The 25,208-nt window shown below is 45.3% G+C and overlaps 1 protein-coding gene across 7 annotated transcripts in view; it reads left to right on the plus strand.

Annotated features, from left to right (window-relative positions):
• The window catches only part of USP54 (ubiquitin specific peptidase 54), a 2,840,272-nt gene that overhangs the window by 802,554 nt on the left and 2,012,510 nt on the right, over window positions 1-25,208 (plus strand). For all 7 annotated transcript variants that reach the window (XM_069610693.1, XM_069610692.1, XM_069610695.1 and 4 more), the window contains exon 4: window positions 1,647-1,781. In XM_069610693.1, coding sequence (XP_069466794.1) covers window positions 1,647-1,781 — 135 coding nt within the window. The remainder of the gene's footprint in view (window positions 1-1,646; window positions 1,782-25,208) is intronic.

The following is a 25,208-nucleotide window of genomic DNA, read 5'->3' on the forward strand; positions in this document are numbered from 1 at the left end:
TCTTCCCCTGGACGATGCCGAGACTTGCACCCGCTGCCAGGAACAACTGCCACCGCTGGAGAATCCTTCCCACTTAAGGTACCGTGTTCCGCCTGGCTTCCCTTGCCACCGACTGTACGGGTTAGATTTAGCCCCCGGCTTTCGAACCTGGGTTAGCCTGGGACAACCTGGCTAAACTTTTCTGAGCCTCTCTAAACTCTTTTCGAACTCTCTGCAAGACTTTCAAAGCCTAGTGTAACTGTGTGATCTAGGGCGCATTTGTGCTCTGCTCTCTCTAAGAGTGGGCCCAGCCTATGGACTTTGGCTCACAAGTGACTTTTGCTCTTCTGCCTTGCTAAAAGCGTTCCTAAATCTTAGAGTGGTGTATCTTTCCATATTCTTTCTTTTTTCCCCTCCCTTCTTCATGAACTTATTGGAGTGCCATCTATAGTTAAGCGCTCCCCTCTGTCCGGTAATAAGTGGTGTTACCTAAGACTTATCTGATAAGGAATAAGGGTTGTATATATTATAATAGTAACTGTGTTTAGAGTGTTTTACCATAACGGTGCTGGAGTGTTTCAAACTGTGTGTTTTTAAATAAATAATTATATACTTGATACCAAAGCTCTGGTCAGTGTTTGCTTGTATTATTGTATCTGAGTGCCTATTGTGTATACTTTGCATACTGCCTAACTCTTCTTGAAGGAAGTCTGACTGCTCAGCCACAGCTACCAGGTAAATCTGGGTGGTACAGACTGCTACCAAGTGGGTTTACTGCTAACACCTGTAGACCTAAATCTTTTGCAGTGTTCCCAAAGGGAACTGCACAGGTTTCTGCCTAACAAAAAACATGACTTTAATAGCGAGTCGAGTAAATAAATAAACAAAGTGAGTCCATTAAATGTGGTTTATGGTGTAGTATTTAAGCATTTCAATTGTAAACTTGGTTAGACTAGAGCAGGTTTAACATTACATGAATTAGTGTAACATATAACTAAACAGTTGCTTTGTAAGGAGGTAAAAGGATTTTTGGTATTGGTCAATTACTGAGCCGAAGAAAATTTAAGTCACGAAAATAATTAATTTCGAAAAGCACATTTCCACGCAATTATATATGTGGGAGGAGGGGGGTGAAGGATAATAAAACATATAAGGGGAGTATGGGTAGGCTGCATGGTGTCTTCCCCCACACATAATTGCAGGGAAATGTGCAGAAAAAAACAAATTCTTTTATACAATACAAAGTATTTTTGTGTTTGAAAATAATTTTTTGATGTGCTCGCATAGATCTGAATTTTCTTACGTTGTAGCTTTCTCTTTGCTGTGGTAAATTGGAATTTTGTAGCATAAATAATCCCCCCGCCCAGAAAGGAAGTCTACTGATGAAAGAAATCTTGACTGTAAATTCAATTGTTTCTGTGTCTTCTTTTGACGTTCGAATGTTCAGAACGCAGTCAGTACCAGTAGTTATTGACTGCGCTTTGAACATTCTGATTGGCTGAGAGGTCAATAATGATCTTCATGTGCTAATGGCTAGCATTGCGTTAAGAATACAAATTCAAATCTAGATAGAAGAAGTTGTTAATTCAAATCCATAGTACAGAATTCCACTGGCCATGCTCTAGTGATGGAAAGGAGCTGTTTGCTCAATGTCTTTTTCATCACAGGAGATCTTCAGTCAGTTCCAGTGCAGCAGTGAAAAGGTGCTTCCTTCAGATGCACTCCGCAGTGCCCTTGCCAAAACCTTTAAGGATGAGCAGCGTTTCCAACTGGGCATCATGGATGACGCAGCAGAATGCTTTGTAAGTATAATGCTTTTGCCGAATAATTATATTTGAGAGGGTAGTTATAGGATTGTATAGTGCCTCAATGTATTTGCATCATGAATGGATTGCTATAAGATGTATTTGTCTTTGATTGTAATTGTATATTTGCACAGCACTTATACACATGTGAAGTGCTTCAAAGCGCTTCAAGGTAGGAAGAGAGCAAGGGAAAAGAGTAGTCATTCTTCGGCCTTGAAGTTTCCAAATAATCTAACAAAAAGTAAATAGCGTACTAGGCCTGACGGCATTTCACCTAGTGCAAGTGCTAGGCAGTAAAGACCCCTCATATGGAAACTAAGGCACAATCACCATATGCTAGTGACACAACAGACACGAGATTCGCTTTTCCAAACAAGTCTGGTTTATTTCAAAGTATTCTCAGTCGGCCGACTGGGGTCTAATGTCTCGCAACGTATGTACCCAGACCTCGTGAGACGCAAGAGAGCGAGCAACGCTCAAGCAACAATATATATACACAATCATGTAATCTTTAGAAGGCAACTTCAAACCACCCATAATGTATCTTTTAGGCTAGGGTTCGATGATTGACAATCATGACAATTATGACACGTTATGACAAATATGACAAGTTTCTATTCAGTCTAAATATACTTATTCTAGCAACAGTTGCAGAGACAGTTTTTTGTTATGGAGAACATAAAGCTCTTATTCAGCAAGGATATCATGTTCGAAAGAAAGAAGCATTCCTTAGCACGTTAACTATTCGTTTCTATTCATGAACCAAGCGTCAGACAGTTCTGAGGCGGACAATACCAGTCTCCGCGAAGGGGGGCCGCGAAAAGAATATAATTCATGTTTTAACTGCGTGTTGCTACAGCGTTTGTGAGACAGGCCGGCACCTGGGCCACTGATTAAATGCAGTTTCTGCTTGCCTCCAAGGACTTTGTGAGGGAGGAAAACAATGTATTTCTGTATCGTTTGGCATTCCTGTCTGGATTGATCTTTCAACATGCAGGCTGTGGCCTCGCACCGTGTATGAACTTGAATCATGGAATACATTTGCAAAGCATTTTAGACAGAAAAGAAAAAAAGCAAATGGCAGATCTTTTCACAAAATGGACGCCCTCCTGTTACTCTTAATACATTGATGATTCCGTGCTGGCAATGTCTGGTACATGATGCGATTGGTTTCTGGCCAACATAATACACATACTATACATACTATAGGTTGTTTCTGCACTAACAAACCCTCCTTTTGGCCATAAGCCAAGAGCATCATCCATACATTGCATCGTCACCTGACCCTGTGTCTGATTCTGAACTACCCATACCACTATAATTATCATCAGAAATATTGATTGCCATGAATTCTTTAATCGTTTCATTTTCGTGTTGTGCACCCCTATTTAATACGCAAGGAGGTTTCAGTTCTATAGCATGTACACATTCATTTGCCACCTGGGAGCAGAGGATTGGCAGGCATTGTATGCAACAACAGCAAAACATTAGGATTCCAAGAATCCCGATCAAAATGGCAATTAGCTTGCATCCCCATGATCGCAACAATTCCCAAAACCATAGACCTATATTGAGATTCCAGCTACCAGTGGGGACATGAATATCAGAACTTAGGACATGCAATTTCTTGATTGCTTCAAATATCGTGGAGGAGGAGTCACTTACAAATATGCAGCACGCTGACCCCACAATTTTGCACATACCTCCACGATCAGCCAAAATACTATCAAGGACCATTCTATTCTGAAGTGTCATTAATCTGACTGCTTTCTCTTCTAGTGTCATATTATAGAGTATATCTGTAGTTTCATGTATTGTTTTTTCTAACACCCTAGACAGTTTTCTTATATTCCATGAATGTATTGCTTGTCCCCAAAATGGTATAAATGATTTCGCTATATCACCTGCAATTAGTCCTGCTGTATCATCTCACCGAGGCCTTGATCTGGATAGTTTCGATATTTCTCACCTTCTTTTTCGAGCACTGCATTATTCATGCATCTAGTAAATGTTCCCACCGGGTAGGAGCCCTTTTTTCGTAAGAAAAATGGGACAGAACGTGGACTGTAATTAATAGTATAGGAGGGTGGCACAACATCCCTGTTCCCTACTGGAACCATGTTAAAAGTGATTAGGGATTTGTGAGGCCCAAAGAGCCTATCAACTGGTTTTGTTGTTACCTTGTTTATTTTGCTTGCACCGCTAAATATGAAACAACCCACCGGTTCCAATACCATTCTTCCAAACTCATTTATGTTTGTTCCATCCAACTGACCAGTATCGCTGTCATTCCACTTTCCATTATATAACGCTCTCAATGATGCATAACATGTGGTATTAAGTGGCAAAGGCTGCACATACCAACCCAATCCTTTCCCACCATGGTGGGGTAAATGGGAACTGACCCAACAATTGGACCTATTCAAGATAGCATGTGTCGTATTCATAATTAATAGCAGAGTATTATTATTATAACCTTCTCTATGTTTTACTTCCTGTGAGGGGAGAGTGTAAGAGAGCACATGTACTGGGCTGCTCGTAGTAGGAGAATTGGTAGAAGTCAAAGGATGCACAGTTTCCAGATACCAGAATATGAGGACCAGTGTAACTAGAATGCAAAGCGATATCATGTGTCATGATGCCTACCCCCGGGCATCAGGAGCAAGGCCCTCAGCTCCGGGAGCAGGCATCCAGACATTTGTTTAAACCTCAGCAGCCCTGGCTAGGGGCTGTCTGGGTTCAGTCCTGGCGCCTTGGGCGCCAGGCTCATCATAGAAATCAGTCCTGGCGCCAAAGGCGTCAAGCTCATAGACTTTACTTACCTGATGCAGACCATGCTGCAAAAGAGTCCATGCCTACATGAGGCCTGGATGGGACTATTTTGTTACAGGGACTATTTTTTACTCGGGCGTGGCTCTAGGGAACTTCTTACCTGGAACTACTTTGGAGGCTATTTAAACCACACCCGAACAGCAGCACATGCTTCGTGTTATTCTGCATCAGCACCCATTCTTCTGCCACGCCCGCGTGCCTGCAGCCAGCATCCAGTCTTCTGCCACGCCCACCTCGAATCCGGAGCTCCTAGAAAAAAGAAGAGGAAAAGGACAAGGTTAGAAAACGAACTTATTTCAAATTCCTCACCTAATTCCGTAACCATTTCATCTCCGGACCTGGAATGTACATCAGTTCTGCACGCGTCGCTTCGCCAGCTCCAGCATGGCGCCATACTCACCAGTTCTCACTGCATCTTTCGATCCGGCACTTTTGTAATCCGGCACCTAGGGGACACAAGAAAAAACAAGGTGAGCCAAGGGAATCAACAAATGCAACCTCTTACCACCATAGACTTACCTGATTTACCACAAGCGGTATTATTCCATGACTCTCCACATTTTCATATGCCGCATCAGTAAATAAGAGAGAGAAAAACAACACGTTAACGCATGCAATAGTTACCGGACAGCGTTGGGTAACACAGACTCTTACCTGAACGCCAGCAGCAGCTACGAGACCTTCTTCTCACGAACTCAGTTGCAACTTAAGGAAGGAAGGGGACAAGAGTGAACATCAGGCACATTGAACTCTTTGAACTTGATACTTACCAATCCCGCCAGGGACTTCAGAGTCAATACTTACCGGAACTCTCCCAACGCCTTCAAACCAGTGAAGTAACTGGTATCTACGCGCCCCTGCAAGACACGCAGGATGGAGAGCTCATCTTTTATGAACATAAGGTGAGGTTACTAAGGGGATATCGGAGGTGATTAGTGGGGGAGAGCGAGAACAGTTGGGAGGCCATCACTAAAACCCACAGGTGGTTAATCCATGTCTCCACTTGCAGGAAAATACTTCTTCGGGTCTACCAGACAAGACTAGGCGGGCCAGTCCAGACAGTCATCTCTGCACTACGCATCACATTGAAGGAGACCGCAGCTGTCCGGGTCTGATCGACACCCCTGTGGGGTCCAGGTGAGCGTAACATCATGATTATTAGCATATTCTTTCTAAACCAGGATTTTCTATAAACAGGCTTAGTCTTTATTTGTATAAAATCATCAGCGTTGGTGCAGGCAGGAGCATGCATTGTCTGTAGTGCTTATCTCAGGAAAGGTTTTCAATGTCTGTCGCGGAAAAGTTCTTCAACACATATTAACAGCAAAGTGTTCAGGCAACAGCAAAGCATTCAGGCCAGTTCAGGCTAGCCTGCTTAATTAATGACAGCAAGCTGGTGTCATTCCATTCAGAGCTCCAAAAAGGCAGGAGCAAGCATCAATTGTGTCGGTAGCATATGCCTCCCCACTTGTCCGCACGGCTTGCACCGGTCCTTCACTCTTCAAAGGTAGCACCGGGAAACCGCGTTTCAGAGCTTACAATTTGATGCAGATTGATACAGCTCATACGCTCCATTTCCCTAGACCTCCGTTTCCCACTTCATCCACATTGGGAACAGAGGCAAAACGAACATGTAGATCACTTTCGATTTTGAGAACGTAGATTGTACCTTATGGCTGCAGGTACGGCGTGATCGATGAACAATGCACTCTCATTTCCAGATGCAGTGTCAGTGCCAGGTTGCAATGCAATGAGTGATGATGCGGCAGCAGTAGGACAAAGCTGAAGCACCTTTATTTGTTTATTTATTTTGTTTATTTATTACATGTGTTACTCGCCCAGACCCACGGTTATCACAGCGAAATTTCTATAAATTGTAGCATTTTTATACAGTGTTACAGTTACCATCACATAGAACATATTTTATACTGAATTACAATAAATAATTTGATCACATTTCTTATACTAAGTTACAATCGGTCAAAGTAGCAGGTCACATTTTGTTTACACTAGTTGAATAGGACTAGTTGGGGTTAATATTTGTTGAATAACAAATATTAACCTCAACAAATATTGACCTCTTTGTCTTCGTTGCAATCTCCCCAGGCCCTTTCTCTGGCTTAGGAAGTACTTCTGGCAAGGCTCTGGCGATGGTATCTTTGTGATCAAGTACAGCTGTATTTCTTCCGACGTCAGAATCGGGCAGTTCTTTCAAAGGAAACAGAATTCTTTTCGTGTGCGTTCCATGTATCCATGACTTGTGGCCAATGTTCCCTCTAATTATTTTTCGCTATGTGCGGAACTGGTTTGCTGTTGTGCGCACATTATTTTCCATGTGCGCAACTGACTAATGAGGTAAGCCACTTTGTGAGCATGCGTATTTAGTGAACTACCGTCGCAGAAGAGAGTTTGGAAAGGAATTTTCTCTTCCCAGCCACTGCAATTCTTGACAAATCACATAAACTTTTTTCAAACACATAGGCTAAAATAGAATATGTCATATGTGATTAAACAGAAAACTCATCAACCAGTCCAAGACTTCAACATATGCCACAGTACTTTGCCAACGTTTTATGCCACTGGAAAATCACTCATGTGTACTACAAATCGCAAATATCTCTTGTCATAAACGGATGTGGCTGTCAAGAAATTCAGACAGAATACAACATTTGCCGATGGATTAGTGGCAATTAAAAGCAATGTGTGAAAAAACATGCTGATAGGAGTTCAAGTGCCACTTTAATGAAGTAATTCAAGGGCCAGGAGAACATGCGTCTAATAATTTGTGTAAGGATGATAATTGCATCAGAATAACTGCGCCTCAGAATATGATGATTAAATATTCCTGTGCCTCTGCTTACTATGCACATTACGTTGTCCTTTGGGTAGTGATAACACCAACCTTACAGCTAAGAGACATATACACCATCCATATGTACTCCCTAAAAATGAAAATGTGCCCACCAAAAACGAGAAACAATGAACATTTTGTTGCTTCAACCCACAAAGCTCAGCTTATATTTTTACGAATTAGTGACCAGCAGCAGAGCAGTGGCATAGGAAGGAACTCTAATAATATGAATGCCAGATCACAACAGGAATTTTAAGGGGAAGAACATCTTTTTACAAGCAGAAAGTATCCCTAGTGGAAAAGTTAATTACTTTTTTACTCCCTGAAAAATCATTTGACTCCATGTAGGGAGCAAAATCTGATTAGAGCCTTGCTTGTAACCCTGAAATAGAAAGTGAAATGACAGGGAACATAATATAGTCCATAGTTATGGTCACCCTTCCACACCAGAGCCTAGACAAATTAAACAAGAGCTTTATTGAGGTTTATTGTGGATCTCTATGTAAGAAAATCACATATATACACCTTTTAAGTTAATGGCATCAAATCTCAAGAGATACAACATATTGCGTCCCTTCTTTCGTAACTATGGATCCCTCTTCTGTAATTCTTTGTTATGAGTTAAATAAGATGCAGGGAGATGCTAGAGACGATACAGAGCACATGGTTATATTGAAAAGCCCTCATCAGCTGAACATAGAAAGAAAACGAAGGTGCTGTTGTCTAGACGGGTACTAGAATTTCCTATCCTTTAGCAAACAAGCAACACATTTCCTTCAGTATACTGCTGAAACGTCTGACTTGGTTTTTGAAATTAGCTGCTTTGTTCATCACCCGCAAGTAGTGATGACCTGTGCTCTTCCACCCATACCCTTCCTCGGCCCCTGTGCTTGCCTCCAATACTAGTTGATAGAGCACTGTAAAAAGTGAGGGATTGTAGCAGTAAACACTCACTGGAATATTTGCAAACCCAGTTTAGTTTAAGTTTATTTGTACCGCGCACCCAACCATGCAGTAACTGTGCGCTAGAACTTGAGCAAGTGTTACAGGCATATAGAAGAATTTACAACGACACAATAACAACAATAACTGCAGGTCGACCGATGTTTACAGACAGGTCGGAGGTTGAAACAGTACATGTAAGAAAGTTAGTATAGTATTGCAGAAATACATACAGAGAGATTGAGCAGGCACAATATTATTGAGGGTGTGTTAGCGGGCCGTTAGTGTTTCTTATCGAAGAGCCAGCGCTTTACTTTGGCTTTAAAGGTCCAAAACGAAGCCATTCTGATGCTGAGGGGAGGATCCACAATACTTTGCAAGCAAGGCACATTTAATACTCAAAATATTATGTGCATTTTAAAAATGTCATGACTCTGCATGTACGCAATTCTTTTGCAGTGCATACAGGATTGTTTGCAACATACCCCACCCTTATATCATTGTGTAGGATTACACAGTTCTCAGTGAAACTGTTTTGCTAGGAGCGAGTTATATATAATATAATGTGTGACGGTCTATGTCCAAAGGAAGGCATTCTCCTGTCTGAATATCCAGTGCCCTGATACTACGGACGATTAATCCCAGGCATAGTCCATACCCATTATCCCGTGTAGGCAAAGTAAATGATATTGCAATGTTGCTCTCCACTTATAGGGTAACGTTAGTAATGCTAAAGTTGGAGATACTGAGCATCACATTTGTCTTCTCAAAATCCTTACAGGGCAAATTAATATTTTAGTTTTATAACGCGTTAACTTGCAAGGGGGCCGCTCCAAAGCACTTGCGTGATGTATGTACTAAAAAGGGGAAGTATGGGATAAGGTTACACATCCAGGTAGCCTGCTTACTTACAGTCAGTATCCAATATTTTAGCTGGTAGTTTGATTGTATTGTGTGTATGACGCTTTTGGTAAGGCACAATGAGTAACAGAAATTCTGGCACGTGAACATTATTCATATTACAACAAACATAAAACAAGTGGATGTAGGTACACATCTGCTAACCTTTCGCAGAGCCAAGAAAGGAGGAGTCAATGTTGTCCGGTACTATCTTAATGTGTTCTGGGGCAGAAGTTAGGTGTCATAAGGTCAAAGTATGGTAGAATCAAGCGTAGGAGCCATGTGTGGGGAGGGAACATTATTTGGTTAATGTGAGCAGGCATATCTGGGTTAGATTCTTCTGTTCATGGAGCCAGTTTTTCATATTCGTTTTTTACCTCTTATGTGTGTATTTTGCTGTTAGGGATTTTAGGTGTTTACGGTCACCCTTGAATGGTAGTGTAATACACATTAGCACAATATGAAGACTAGTTGCCTATTTTAAAAGAAAGCTAATTTCAATTATTTGCTGTGGCTTGTGCCTCATTAAATATTTTTGAATAGGTGAGAATTGTCTGTGTGCGCTGCTAAAAATCTTCTGAGCGGCACCCAGAAGGAAGCTGGGCAAGCGCACATGCGCACAGCTTAGAGGGAACACTGCTTGTGGCCATCCACTCAGACTGCAGTCTGTGTAGCCAGGAGCACCTGATAGGGCCCCTTCCAGTACGCTGCGAGCAAAGATTTTCTTTCAAAGTTCTTAACAAGGGTCCAGTCGCCAGGCTGCAGACAATGCCCTGGGCCGGTATATCTGACAGGAAGAACCTCCTGCACCTGCTGATGAATTAAACACAAGTTTTGAGTTAACTGTTTACAGTAATTAATAAGCAAAGGGTGTTCAATTTCTCTAAGACGTTTTGGCTGTGGAGCATTCCAAACATGTGCTGGTCTCCCCATCATAATTTCATAGGGGGAGAGTCCAGTCCTTGCCTGTACAGAGGTTCGCATACACAACAGAGCAAGCAGCAATGTGTCGGGCCATTTCAAATTGCTCCCCTCGCAAATCTTGCTAAGCTTATTCTTCAAAATACCGTTTTGGCGTTCCACCAACCCGGCACTCATTGGGTGTCTGGCTGAATGGAACCTTTTGTCAATCTGGAGACCTGCACAAATTTGTAATATCACGGCTGCGATAAAATGTGGGCCGTTATCTGACCATATGAGACGGGGTAGGCCAAAATGGGAAAAGTACTCTTTTAGCATTACTTTAGTTGTGGCCGTAGCTGTACAGGCTTTCACGGGATAGGCCTCTACCCATTTGCTAAATGCGCAGACCATCACGAGGACATACTTATAGTTTTGGCATATTTCCATTTCTATGAAATCAAAATGGATGACTTCAAATGGCATAGACGGAGGGCCAAAACTTCCTGTTGGTGTTGCTGTCCCTTTTCCAATGCTATGTTGTAAACAAGTCATACAGTTCTGGATCTGTCAGCAATTGTTCTGATAATTGAATTCTGCCATACCGTGTCTAGATGAATCATCTAGAAAAATCATTTTCTTAGCATTTATGTGTGTAGGACTGTGGGCCATAGGGACCATCGCCAGTACATAGACATTTGGCAACATCCATCTATTGTTCTTTTTGTCCACCCAACGCCCTTCCAAGTCTAATTCTGCTGGACCCTCAGACCATGCTATTATTTCATCTGCAGTAGCTTCTGCTTGCATTTCCTTAACTGTGGCAATTCCATTTTCTATCAAGCAGAGTACCCCTTTCATTGTTTCAACAAACATTTTTTGTGTAAATCAGTGCCGGTTTGTTTCGCAATTTTGTCTGCAAATAAGTTTCCGTTTCCAACATTACATGTTACTTTTATATGCACTTCGCATTTCATTATTGATAATCGTTTGGGAAGCGCAAGTGCAGACAGCAGTCTCACTATCAAAGTGCCATGTTGGATTTTAGTCCCATGTGATGTCAGGAAACCCCTTTAAGCCCATAATCGACCAAAACTGTGTACCAACCCAAATGCAAACTGACTGTCAGTGTATATGTTTACATTTAGGTTTTCAGAAAGTTCACAGGCTCTCGTTAATGCTATTATCTCTGTGGCTTGCGTGGAGTTGTATAGGATTCTTTTGCTTTCTACAATACTTTTCAGTGTAGTGATGGCATATGCAGCAGTTGATGTACCATCAGGCAATTTAAAAAAAGAACCGTCACAGAACAGTTCTCCATCTGGCTCTTTCTGTGGGGTATCAGTTAAATCAACTCTTCCTTTTGTCTCTTGCTCCGTAACCATTATACAATCATGGGGGAATTCATTTTCACCCCCTTTCTCATTGGGGGGGGCATTAACTCGGCCGGATTTAAAGCACAGCACCTTGAAATTTGAATATGCGGTGCAAAAAGGACAATTTCATACCTTGTTAATCTGGCTGATGTAAGGTGTTGCGTCTGCGTTCTATTTAATAGATGGTCCACTGCGTGGGGCACCATGCGGTTAAAGCGTGACCTAAAACCATACTCTCACTTTGTTTTACTGACGTGGCAGCTGCAGCAACAGCTCGCAAGCAGCGCAGCAGAGCACATGCAACAGGATCCAACGTGGAAGAGAAGTAGCCGCATGGTCTATTTCTCCCTCCTTGTTCCTGAGTCAAAACAGCCAAAGCACATCCCCCATTCTCATGCACACATAACCTAAAACTCTTGTCATAATTTGGTGTGCCCAAAACTGGAGCTGAACATAATGCAGCTTTGAGCAGATCAAATGCTTCTTGACATTCCATGTTCCATGGCAAATGTAAGGTAGCTTTTCCTTGTCAATGCCACTATTGGTTTCACAATCATACTAAAATTGGCGATCCACTGCCTACAATACAAAGCCATGCCAATTAAAACCCTGACTTCTTTCTGCGTATTTGGAATAGGCATACCAGAGATGCTTTCTATCTGTTCTGGTGTCAATCTTCCCTCCTTCGAAAGGAGGTAGCCCAAGTAGGATACTTCCTTTCGACAATACTGGAATTGTTTTTGCGAAGCTCTGTGTCTATGCATTGCCAAATGTGTTAATAGTGCAACTGTACTTTCTTTACAAGTTTCTTCCGTGTCTGCCCCTAATAACAAATCGTCTATGTATTGTAACAAAACACAACCTGGTGGTAGTTCGAGTATATCTAGTTCTTTTAAGGCTGTACTGTAAATACTCAGACTTTCAGTGTAACCCTGCAGAATTCGTTTGAATGTAAATGAACGTCCTCCTACAGTAAAAGTAAATAAATATCTGCTATCTGGATGCACTGGAATGCTGAAAAACGCATTCTTGAAATCTACAACAGTAAAATACGATGCAGATTCTAGGATCATAGTCAAAATTGTAGTCACATCCGGGACTAATCGAAATTGTGGATCAACAACCTTATTCACTCCGCGCATATCAATATGAAACGGTACGGTATATCATTACTTACTTTCTTGTAAACTGGAAGAATTGGACTATTGCAAGTGCTACCAGAAATTTCCTCAATTACGCTTCTTTTAAACAAATCCGACACAATGCATTTCAATGCTTTCTCCCCTTCAGCCAAAATGTTATATTGTGGAATACGTGGCAAAGTAATTCCTTTTTTTAAAACAATTTTCACTGGCTCCACTTTTCAACAACCAACATCATTATCATTAACCGCCCAAATACAAGCCGGTACTTTACTCAATTCAGTCGGTAATGGTTTGGGTAAAAATTGTGACACAGGAGTCTTTTGTGGCAATATTGTTAAATACACTCCATCAGGAGAACAATAAATAACCGCTTTCCTGTTTTGCCCTAAATTGCCATAATTTGGCTTTCATGTCTGGGTTGATCTTTTAACATGCAGGCTGTGGCCTCGCACCGTGTATGAGCTTGAATCATAGAATACATGTGCATAGAGTTTTAGACAGAAAAGGAAAAAAAGCAAATGGCGGATCTTTTCACAAAATGGACGCCCTCTTATTATTCTTAATACATTGATGATTCCGTGCTGGCAATGTCTGGTACATGATGCGATTGGTTTCTAGCCAACATAATACACATACTATATGTTGTTTCTGGACTAACACAAGTGCATTGAGTTTAACAGGCTCAACTAGAGTAGGGGGATAGACAAAGGGGGACAATACAGAACTTACTAGGCCTAGTAAATTCAGGACATGCAAAGGTACAGACGGAGGTGTAAGGAAGGGGACGGGGGGAACTAGTGTGCCCAGTTTAGCAGGGCCCTGGGTTAAATGCAGATATGTTATCTCTCTCATGGAACATAGATGAAGTGCATTAGGGGTTACCCCTCTTATGGAATGAAAGCTGAAAGTGCAGTAGTGCTGCACACAGTGCAGAGACAAGTGCAAGGACTTGCGGCAGAGCCTGGGACCTGTGAGGCTCTAGACGTGAGCCAGGCATCCAAGCCGAGCGGAGGGCTCTAGAAGGAGAGTATTTAGGAAGAGAGCATTGTAGATAGTGTGGGCCCCAGACCCAGAAAACCTTGTGGACTATGCAGAGGGTCTTGAACTTGATTCTAGCAGCCACGAGGTGCCAGTAGAGGGATTTCACTGCTGAAGAGATGCCACCCCGGGGCTTGAGGCCAAGGATAAGTCTTGCAGTTCTGTTCTGGATGATTTGTAGCAGGCTAAGGGTAGAAGTAGGCATTTTGAAAAGAGGCTGTTGCAGTAGTCCAACCTCAAGAGAACCAGGGCTCTGGAGACAGTGAGCCTTTGGGGGAAGGTGAGAAAAGTTAGAGTACCTCGGAGGAGGTGCAGCTGATAGTGGGACTTTTTAGAGATGTCTGAGATACGAGAAGAGAAGGAGAGAGTGGAGTCAAAAAAGACCCCCAGGTTTTTTGCCTCACTAGCAGGTGAGGGCACAGGGCCAAGGGAGGCCGGCCAGTGGGAAATTGGGCAAGCGGGGGCAGGGGTCCTAATGAGAACAATCTCTATCTTACTGACATTGAGGCAGAGATCGTTAGCAGCACACCAAGACTGAATTGCAGACAGACAGGAATGAGCGAGGAGGAGGCAGAGGGTAGCCTGAAGGAGAGCTGTGTGTCATCTGCATAACTCTGAAGTTGTGCATCTTAACATTTGTAAAAATATGCCTAGCAATTGGAATTCACACTTATGTACTACCACAAAATACTAGAACATAAAATGCAGACACTGCAGTTTGTTTTGTTTGTGATGATTAGGACCATATGAAAACATGCAAAACCACAGTTCACTTCCAAGACTCAAGGGAGCAAGAAAACGCGGTGAGGTTGAGGACAGAGATGGGGACAGGGGAAAGAAAGTAGGTGAGGGGAAGAGGACGTACATCAGGTCCTTTTAACAGAAGACCTAAGTCACAATTCCTGTGACTCGTAAGTGCTAGTTGGTAGTATAAGTGCCAGATATAGTATGCTGGTCTCATCATGCCCCACCTGAAGCCAAGGTCTTTTTAATGGAAGGACTGATCTAATAATTCAATTTTGAGGAGTTGCGTAAATATCAAGTGGCCATCTTGAGATTTTAGGTTATTCAAGGCGGCTGTTCCAGAGAAGTGGTCCTTATGCACTAGCAGTTTGGCCCTGGTTAATTTGCTTTGATTTGCTTTCAAATAACAAACAAATGTCACAGTACATTATTGTAAACCAAAATGGTAAGGAATTCTGATAAATCATTTGTTATGTGATGGTTCTAAGGTAAGCAGGTGCATATGGTAAATCCGAGGATATCCTGTAAAAGGGCAGTCCGTCTTGGGGAACCCCAGGCTTGTTGGGATTTTGTTTAACAATCCAAAGTTTTCAACTTTATAAAAACTGCAAAGCTGCATCTGAGTCACGCAATGTTGATGTTGACTTCCAATCCAATAAGTTTTAATACTGTTCCAAGGGCTTTGCTCCATCTACTGACATGGGTTAGTGGTACCAAGAACCTTCTCAATTTTACTTAAGGGTCTGTTTTTTGCCTGTGAAATGCTGAAGACTTTGACGTTCACAGTTTCCCATTCCACCTTTTTTTCTTAAATCCACCTACAAATTCAGCTCGAACTAAACATGAGGCAGTTTTACATTCTGAGACTGGCTGACTTAGTTTTATCCCAGTTCCTTCAACATAAGCTGCAGCTTTTCATCTCCCATACAGGGAAGGGGCGCATAATGGGAACAGGAACGGGTATAGATGGTGGGTGATGAAAGGGTTGGAGGTAAATACAGGGGACTAGCCCATGTTTTTTTTTTAAATGCCATTGGCATTAAAAATCAGCAGATTCGACAGGGGGTGTGGCCAGCAGTGCCATCGATGCGGACACTCTGCTAATGGTCTCTACACCTTGCCCGTAATATTAGTGATTCTGTGGCACTTTGCTTCCCCGATTTGACCTCCCTGACTGATATTATGTGAGGGAATGCCTGAGGAACGCCAGGACCAGCAGCTGAAGCCACGCCGCAGCGAATGCAGGGTGAGCGCCGGAGCGATGCAGGGACTCGGGCCGCGGTGAAGAGAAATTCAATATGGCGCTAATGCACCTCAACTAGCCGTGGCATCCCGTGGCTTCCAGCAACCTCACAGGACAACATTGGGAGCCTTGCTCCAGAGGCCTGGGGGCGCAGAACATGGTGAGCTGTGATCCCGCCTTTCACTTCTTTGCCGGGAGCTTTCTGCTCCTCCCCTCCCCATAGGGGCCTTCCTCACGTTGGCGGCTGTACTGAGGGCTGAACGCTGCGTCAGAGAGATCACACGGATGGCGCCGAGCGCTGGCTCCTCCTTGGGCCACCTACCCAGCTGAGTCAACAGGGCCCCTCCACTACTGTGGGCCACACAAGGGGGATACTTGAGTACCACGAAACAGGCTGCTGCTGAAGGTGCCTTTTGGGCTACAGCTAGGGAACTGAAGTAAGGACTCCTGCGTTCCCCCCCCCCCTCCTCCCACCTCATCAACAATAGACCTTGCTGTCTTCATGCTGGGTGAGACTGTGGGGTCCTGCTGTTAAACGCAATTCCCCCTGCCGCGGCCATTACAGCACCTGACTTGACAGCCCGAAGGATCTGGGAACCAGCCTAGGTGATTCCTGCCCGGTGATTTTCGAATGCAGCCGTTACACGCCTATTTGCACAAGACTGGTCAGGAGGGGCTTTCTCCCCCTCTCACCCCGATCCCCCTTATAGGTGGGAGCGACAACGTCCAAGCACTCAAAAACCCAAAGGAATGTATACAGCTCCACGATGCAGGGACCATCGGATAAAGGAAAGAAAGAAAGAAAGGAGAACCCGGGAAATTACCCTGGGAAATCTCCACCTCAGCCCCGTGAGCGCCCTGCGGACCAACTGGCCACCAAAGAAGACATTCAGGCCTTCATGCTGGACATTAAAGCTGAGTTCAGGAACTGAATGTCCGAGATAACCAACAAATTGGAGAGGTTTATTTTTAAATGTTTTATTGGCATTTGCATAAATACAACCATGCATTTCAATATTTCGCTTTCTGTCCATGTCATGCATTTATACCAATGTTTTAATAACAAATAATGATAAACAAACAACTTCCTACATGTGACATATGTTGTGTTGTTGTGTCTGTTGGGGCAAGCGCCACAGTGCCTGGGGCTAAACTCTTTCTCAAACTCTCCAGGTTTCACAGTTGGCGATTATTGGTTGGGTTCGGTTAAGTGACTGTCCGGACAAGAAGCAAGTGTTTCTTACTCTGAAAGTCTCGCTCAGGGGGGTTTGTCGTCTGAAGGGTGGAACATGCCCCACACCATCGCCTTCCATTGAACCCACTTATCATTGCTATCCGGCTCCGATATGTTAACCCCTTCCATCCACACCTTGGTTTCTGCCTCTGCCCACCTCTCAAATTCCCTGTGCCATTTTTCGTATTGTGGCCCCCAGCATTTTTCCAGCACATGGCAATGGTTCTCTTGGCCAATATGCATGCCATATCCATAAACCTAATCACATGCTTGTATTTGCCGATTCTGGGATAGGCCCCCGAGCAGGCATTCCTTCGGTGACCACTCATATCTTGCTACTCCAGCCGCTCTGCAGGCTTGAGCTACACGTGTCCAAAATCCTCTCACACTCCCACACCCCCAAAACATGTGTATTAAATCCGCTCCCTCGCCTCCACACCATGGACATTGTGAACTTGCGTTCTTGTTGAATGTGGCTATCCTGTGCGGGTTCGTGTATGTGCGATACAGCACATTTCGTTGTATTAATTTGAAGCAGTGGCTCCTCGATACTGCTTTGGGGTAGCCCAGTATTCTCTCCCATTCCTTCGCCATTATATCTGTCCCCAGGTCTGTTTCCCATTGCTCTTTCAATGTTGTGCTCTTGGGGTTGGGTGTGTCCATTAACATGCTGTACAGCCTGGAAATCGGCCGCCAGCCATCGCTCAGATTGTACATCAGGGTCAGCAGTGGTCTGCCTGTGGTTCTTCTGGCCAACCCTCCCACCTTTCCTTGGCCACCTTTCAGACTCTTTTCTACCAGAGAAACTGCCCACCCGGCACCTCTTCTTTTTCTTGCATTGATTCAAACTCCCTGAAGACCCCGTCTTCATATACATCTCCCCCAACATATATTCCCTTTCCTCCCCATCTTCTCATCACTGCCATGTCTGTGCTATCTCGACTTGTGTCTGCCGCTATCGGCACTTCCGGCGAGTAAGGCTTTGCGAGTTTCAGCAAGGCTTTTGCCCTCCTCCATACTTTCCTTCCCAGTGCCACCACCATTGGGGTGCGTTCCATGCCTCCTTGTGTTACCCCTAGTATTTCTTTTAGTTTAATAGGAGCAACCAAATGTTGCAGTAAGCCTGTTTCGAAGGGATTGTGTCCTCCGACGTATTCCTTATCTTTGATAATTCGTCTCCAGCTTGCTGGCCTCAAATTTTTTCTCAGTAGAGGGCGCTGCGTGTCGACGTCCGCCGAGTCGATGTCCCTCGACAGCCACCGTATCAGCGCCGACGTCACCATGCCCATAAATAGCCACGCGCGGCGCCTGTTGCTCAGTTCCGTTTTTCCGCGCTTCGTGGGGCCTCGGAATATCGTTGCTCAGTTCAGTCAGATAAACCCTCTACATTTACTCGAATATACCAACTCATTCTCGATGGCTTCTTCATCGGAACCGACAACGTCGCAATCCGGCTTCAAAAAATGTCGAGGCTGCGGTAAAAAAAATTTGATAACGTGAGGACTGCATGTCCATGACGGCGAAAGCCTTGAAGGAGCGCAAGGGGAAGCTCGAGAGGTAAGTCAGTCAAAACCTCCTCGAAAGTTTCTTCGGCTGAGTCGAGGCATTCGTCTCCTCGCCGTCGAAAGCATTCCCATTCTAGATCTCGAAGTAGCTCCCACCATTCGTCGAGATCGAGACACTCAAAGAAGAGACGTCGAAGATCCCCTTCCTCGTCATCTTCTGTTTCCCCAGAAAGGGTCTCCTGCTCCACAAAACATAACTCTCAGGCTGAGTGGGAGGAATTCAGGAAGAAAATGCTAAGCGTCTTAGAGAAAGCGGCCTCGACCCCGTCGAAGACAGCTGAGGGTGATACCCCGGGTGAAAAACCCAAAAAATCGAAACGCCGCAAGTCGCTGCACCTGGCATAAGATTCCACCCGAGAGCGCCATGGGCCATCGGGTAAGAAGGCACCGTCTTCGACGCCTTCGTCGAAGATCCCTTCGACGCATGGATCGGCGCCATGGACGCCGTTGTCGAAGGGTTCTTCAACGCATCGGTCAATCAACTCGACGCCATCCTCGAAGCCGACATCGACGCCGATGAAAGAGAAAACCACGGCTACTTCACAGCCAACGGTAATACCAAGAGCCTCTGGCACGACGCCGAGACCGTCATCGACATCCTCGAGTAGGATCCCGATCCTCTCGAGTTCTGCAAGGCCTCTTCCAGTTTTCTCGATGCCGTTCTCGGCGCCTTCGAAGCCGGTCACATCGGCGTCGACGACATCAATGTTTTCTCGCCCAATAATGACGAGTTTGGCTCCTTCTGCCTTAGAAATGCGTTTTACACCATTTCCGAGGTCAGAGTACCCTGGATTATCTTCAATCTATGAAGAAGGGGAGGATTCTGACCAGGAAACCTTTGGGTTGCAGAGGACCACACTACCTGTTTCAGAGGATTTCACCTCTGAGGAAAGAAGGTTGAAAGACCTACAGGAGTCATTACATGAGGCAAGTGGGCAGGACACTTCCCCAGAAGTGGAATTTGTTAAACCAGACCCAGGGGAACATACCGAAACACCCTATAGAACGCTGATGGCTAGGATTATTGAATTTATGGGTTGGTCTGCGCCTTCACCTGTTTTTCAACAGGATGACCTGACAGACATATTAGACAAAGGTCCACAGGAGGATCCTGTGGTCCCCTTCCATGCAGCCTTACAAAGAAAGATTTCATCTAATTGGGAAACTCCTGAAGTTATCCCTGCAGTCAATAAAAGATTGTCAGCCAAGTATAGGGTAGCTGCGGCTGACCCTGAATACTTATCAAACACCCGACTCCAGAGAGCCTGGTGGTTCAAGCGGCAACTTCATCAAGCAGCAGGTCCGCTTACCCTACTGTCCCACAGGATAGAGATGACAAGAGGTACGATTCTATGGCAAAAAAAGTCTTTTCTGCTTGTAGTATGGCGTTGAAGTCCATCAATGCCACCTGTACGCTTGCCAGGTTCAGTCACACACTATGGGAGTGTGCTTCATCAGCGGCTGACTGCATACCCGAAGGAGAGGAAAGAGAAGCCTTCCTTAACAATATTAAAGATGGCAAAGATGCCATGTGCAAGTCTCTTCAAACTGGCATCGATTCCGCTGACAGTATCAGCAGGGCCATGGCAACAAGTACGACAATCCGCAGGCATGCGTGGTTGCGAAGCCTGGCTTTGCTCCAGATGTACAGGCCAGACTTTTGAATATGCCCTTTGACGGCTCTTCTTTATTCGGTAAAAAGGCTGATGACAGTCTGGAAAAGTTGCAGACATCTAAAGCAGCGGCAAGGTCATTAGAAGCTGCAATCCGCCAAACTCCTTTTCGCCCCTCAGGAACCTCTGGAAGAGGAAAGTCCTTTCGCTATTATTCCGCATTCGGGAAAGGCAGAGGACAGCCGGCTCAAAGATGCCAAAGGAGATCCACCCAAGGTGGACGGGTCAAAACTACTAAAGCCGCAGCAGCAGCAGGTGCCTCTTTAACCTCGGCATCTGCATCAGCCGCCCCCAAACCACTCTGAGGTCTTTCCACACAAAACACCTGTAGGGGGCAGGTGAACTCACCATCTGCGGAATGGCAGGCTATGACGTCAGATGCTTGGGCATTAGAGACAGTTGCCCAGGGTTACTGCCTGCCCTTTCTACACATCCCTCAGAGTCATCCACCGGGGCACAGCTCTCTAAAAGTTCCAGATCCGCTCCTCTTGCAGGAAATTATAGACCTGCTAGAGAAAGGTGCCATAGAACCGGTACATGTAGCGGACAGAAACAAGGGCTGGTACTCCCCCTACTTTCTCATACCAAAGAAGGACGGAGGACTGAGACCCATCCTGGACTTACGAGAATTGAACAAGTTCCTCAGGAAGGACAAGTTCAAGATGGTAACTCTCTCTCAGATCCTTCAGGCCCTCCAGCTCCAGGACTGGCTGGTATCTCTGGACCTTCAGGATGCTTATTTCCATGTGCCAATCCATCTCAAACACAGGAAATACCTGAGGTTCGCAATTTGCGACTCTCACTATCAATTTCGAGTTCTGCCATTTGGGCTGACCTCCGTCCGAGGGTCTTCACCAAGCTAATGTCGGTAGTGGCTGCAAGTCTAAGGAGGGAAGGGATCCACGTCAGTGGTCGCAATTCTCAGGGAGAATGACAGATCTCCTCCGGATTCCGGACAAGGTAGCCCACGACCTTCAATGGTGGGCCTATCCAGAGAACATCTTGAAAGGAGAACTGTTTGGCAACCATGGCCAGACATAACAGTAGTCACAGACGCCTCACTCACGGGGTGGGGAGCCCATGCCAACGACTTGACCATCAGCGGTCGTTGGTCTCCATCGGAATCCAGACTACACATCAACCTATTAGAGCTGAGAGCGATCAGACTAGCTCTGAAAGCTTTCCTGCCATCAGTACAGGGGAGAAATGTCCTGATAATGACGGACAACACGGTGGCCATGCACTACCTCAACAAAAGAGGAGGCGTAGGGTGACTGCCACTGTGCAGAGAGGCAATGCAGCTCTGGTTTTGGGCAATTCAGGAAGGAATCTCTCTATCGGCAGTCCACCTAGCCGGAGAGAAGAACTTGACAGCGGACGCTCTGAGCAGGCAGAGCACAATCTCCCACGAGTGGGAGCTAGCTCAGGAAGTCCTTCAAGAGATCTTCGCCCTTTGGGGAACCCCTCAGGTGGACCTGTTCGCCACAAGCACCAACAGGAAGTGCGATCTGTTCTGTTCAAGGGAATTTCCCCCGAGAGGAGCTCTAGGAAACGCGTTCGTAGTGGACTGGGAGTTCCCACTACTTTACGTGTTTCCACCAGTCCCTGTTATTCCTCAAATGATCAGGAGGTTGAGAAGATTCCGGAAAGCCATGATCCTAATTGCCCCGGACTGGGCCAGGAGAACGTGGTACCCGGACCTTTTAGATATGTCCATCTGCCCCCCAATTCGTCTTCCGCTCAAAGAGAATCTTCTCTCGTAGAAGGGAGGTCAGGTTTTCCATCAAGCCTTCCCGCTTGGCTTCTGAAAGGGTGAGGTACAAGGATTGGGACCTCCCTGATGACATCATGGAGGTGTTGCTTTCGGCCAGAAGGCCAGCAACAAAGTCTTTATACCGCTGCCGTTGGAACAAATTTTGCAGCTGGTGTAGAGAAGGGAATATCGACCCTTTTTCATGTGGTACACCAACAGTGTTATCGTTTCTACTCTACTTGGCAAACTCAGGCCTTCAAATTGGCACTGTAAAAGGCTATCTCGCAGCGCTTTCAATCTTCAAGCGCACTGCGGAGGAACCATCGTATTTCAAACTACCTCTAGTAATACGATTTCTCAAGGGATTAACTAATGTTTATCCTCCAAGACCATTCCAAGTTCCCTTATGGGACTTAAATTTAGTTTTAAACTTCCTAATGTGTACTCCATTCGAACCACTTCACTCTTGTTCGCTGAGATTTCTTACGCTTAAAACTGTCCTATTGGTAACACTAACATCTGCTAGGAGGGCGAGCGAGCTACAAGCTCTCTCTTGTACACTCCCCAAACAATTTTCCATAAGGACAAAGTTGTCCTACAGGTGAAACCTAATTTCCTCCCAAAGGTGGTTTCTGAATTTCATATTACTCAGAAAATTACCTTACCTTCGTTCTACCCTTCTCCCCATCCGGGGGAAGAGGAAGAAAGGCTACATAGGCTGGACCCAAGGCGAGCTCTGAGCTTTTACATCAGCAGACTGGATAGGATTAGGCAAACAGACCAACTGTTTGTAGGATACTCAGGTCACAAGTTGGGACTACCCATAACAAAACAGACCATTTCCAGGTGGATTATTTTGGCCATTCTGGAATGTTACAAACTGGTAGGGAAAGAGCCACCCCAAAATCTTAGGGCTCATTCAACAAGGGGCATCGCAGCCTCTTTGGTCCTCCAAAGAGGGGTACCGGTCCGAGACATGTGTGGCTGCCACATGGTCGTCCGCACATACATTCACAAGATTTTACAACCTGGATTCCTCCGCTAGTCAAGAGACCAGATTTGGAAAAGCCGTATTACATGCGGTTCATTCCTAAAAGGGATACATGACATTATTACTCCCACCTCCAATTACGTGGCACTGCTATGGGAGTCTATCAAAGATAAGGAATACGTCGGAGGACACAATCCCTTCGAAGAACAAGTTACTTCTTACCTGGTAACGTTCTTTCGATGGGATGTTCCTCCGACGTATTCCTTATCGCCCCTCCCATTCATCCCCACAGTAATATTTCCCTTGTGGTTGCAGTTTACGCTCCTTCAAGGTCAATAACCAATTCAGGCATGACTTATCTTATACTACAAAAAGGAACTGAGCAACGGACGCTGCGCATGGCTATTTATGGGCATGGTGACGTCGGCGCCCATATGGTGGCTGTCGAGGGACATCGACTCGGCGGAAGTCGACGCGCAGCGCCCTCTTCTGAGAAAGAATTTCCGAGGCCAGCAAGCTGGAGACGAATTATCAAAGATAAGGAATACGTCGGAGGAACATCCCATCGAAAGAAAGTTACCAGGTAAGAAGTAACTTGTTCTTCTGAGGTAGACACGTCCGCCAACCATTTAACCACATGGCTGAGTTGGGCTGCCAGGTAGTACCTCTCCAGGTTTGGCAATTTTCACACCCCCCCTTTGTCGTATGGTAAGTATAGCGTTGTCAGTGAGAGTCTGTGGCGGGCGGTGCCCCACAAAAACTCCCGATCAGCACTTCTAACGATTGGAAAAAAGACGCCTTAATATAACAGTGCACATTGTTGAAGAAGTACAAGAATCTCGGCAGGATGATCATTTTGGTGATGGATACCCTACCTAATAGCGACAGTGGTAGCTTAGACCAGAATTTCATGGACTTACTCAAGCCCTGGACAACCTTTGCTGTGTTGTGTTCATGCATCTGTTCTGGTGTGTGTTTTACGTTTTATGTCCACCTCCCAGTTGAGTCCCACCGCTGGCAGTTCACTGACCCTCCTCCCCCTCAGCCCAGCTATCGGGAATATGCAGGATTTGGATCTGCTAAAACTGATTCCGGACACTTTGGCATAATTATCGAGTATGTCGAAGATCCCTGGGACATTTAGATGCGGGTCTCTTACATATAGCAGCACGTCATCTGCATAGAGCGATAGCAGATGTGCCACTCCACCGACCCAGACGCCAGCATCTAAGTATTGCTTCCTGAGGTATATTGCTATTGGCTCAAGGCCCAGCACATATAGCATTGGGGACAGCGGGCAGCATTGTCTAGTCCCCCTCTTTATATCCCAGATTGCCGACACTAACCTCCCAGTTTTTACCCTGGCCTTTGGGTTTGCGTACAGTATTCGCACCCATTGGATGAATCCCTCCCCAACTACAAACTCGTTTAATGCCGCCACCAGCCACTCCCAGTAGATTGAGTTGAACGCCTTTGTGGCGTCTAGGGAAAGTATAGCGTATTCCTTTTGGGATCCCGCTGTCTGCCTGTCTGCGCCAGGACGTGTTGCAGTCTGTGTAAGTTGCCCTGGTATGAAACCATTTTGGTCAATGTGTATTAGGCCCCCCATTATCTTGTTCAGGCGTTTAGCTAATATCGTGGTCAGGATCTTGACGTCATAATTCAGCATCGCCAGTGGGCGATAAGAATCACAATCATCCATTGGTTTCCCCAGCTTAGGTATTGGTATGATTAGTGTATCTGTCATGGACCCTGGCAGCTCCCTGTTAGTGTATGGCTCCTGGTAGACCTCAAGCAGCACCAGTATCAGGACTGTCACCTACATTTTATAGAACTCCGGAGGGAGTCCATCGCTTCCTGGTGTTTTACTAGAGGCAAGTGACCTTATTGCATCCGCTATATCTTCCCCTCTTATCTCCGCGTCTAGTGTTTCCTGTTGTGCCGGGTTTATTTTGGGGAGGCCTATTTCGTCTAGCATTTCAAGTATGTCTGATTGTGCCACCTGATGGTCGTGGCTGTAGAGACAGAAGTAAAAGTCCCGGAATGTATCGTTCATCTCCTGTGGTGTCTTGTGTAATGCGCCTGTTGTGTCTTTGATCTCCGTGGTTTGGTGTCATGGGTGTTCCCTTCTGCACAGCCAGGCCAGCAGTCTGCCTGGCCTGTCTCAGCGTGTGCCTTGGTGGTTTTCACTGAGTTGTCAAGTTTGGAGAGCCTCGCCCATGCTTCCTGGCAGTTAA

The sequence above is a fragment of the Ambystoma mexicanum genome, chromosome 8 (genome assembly GCF_040938575.1).
Source record: "Ambystoma mexicanum isolate Mex_15411 chromosome 8, UKY_AmexF1_1, whole genome shotgun sequence".
NCBI classification, from domain to species: domain Eukaryota; kingdom Metazoa; phylum Chordata; class Amphibia; order Caudata; family Ambystomatidae; genus Ambystoma; species Ambystoma mexicanum.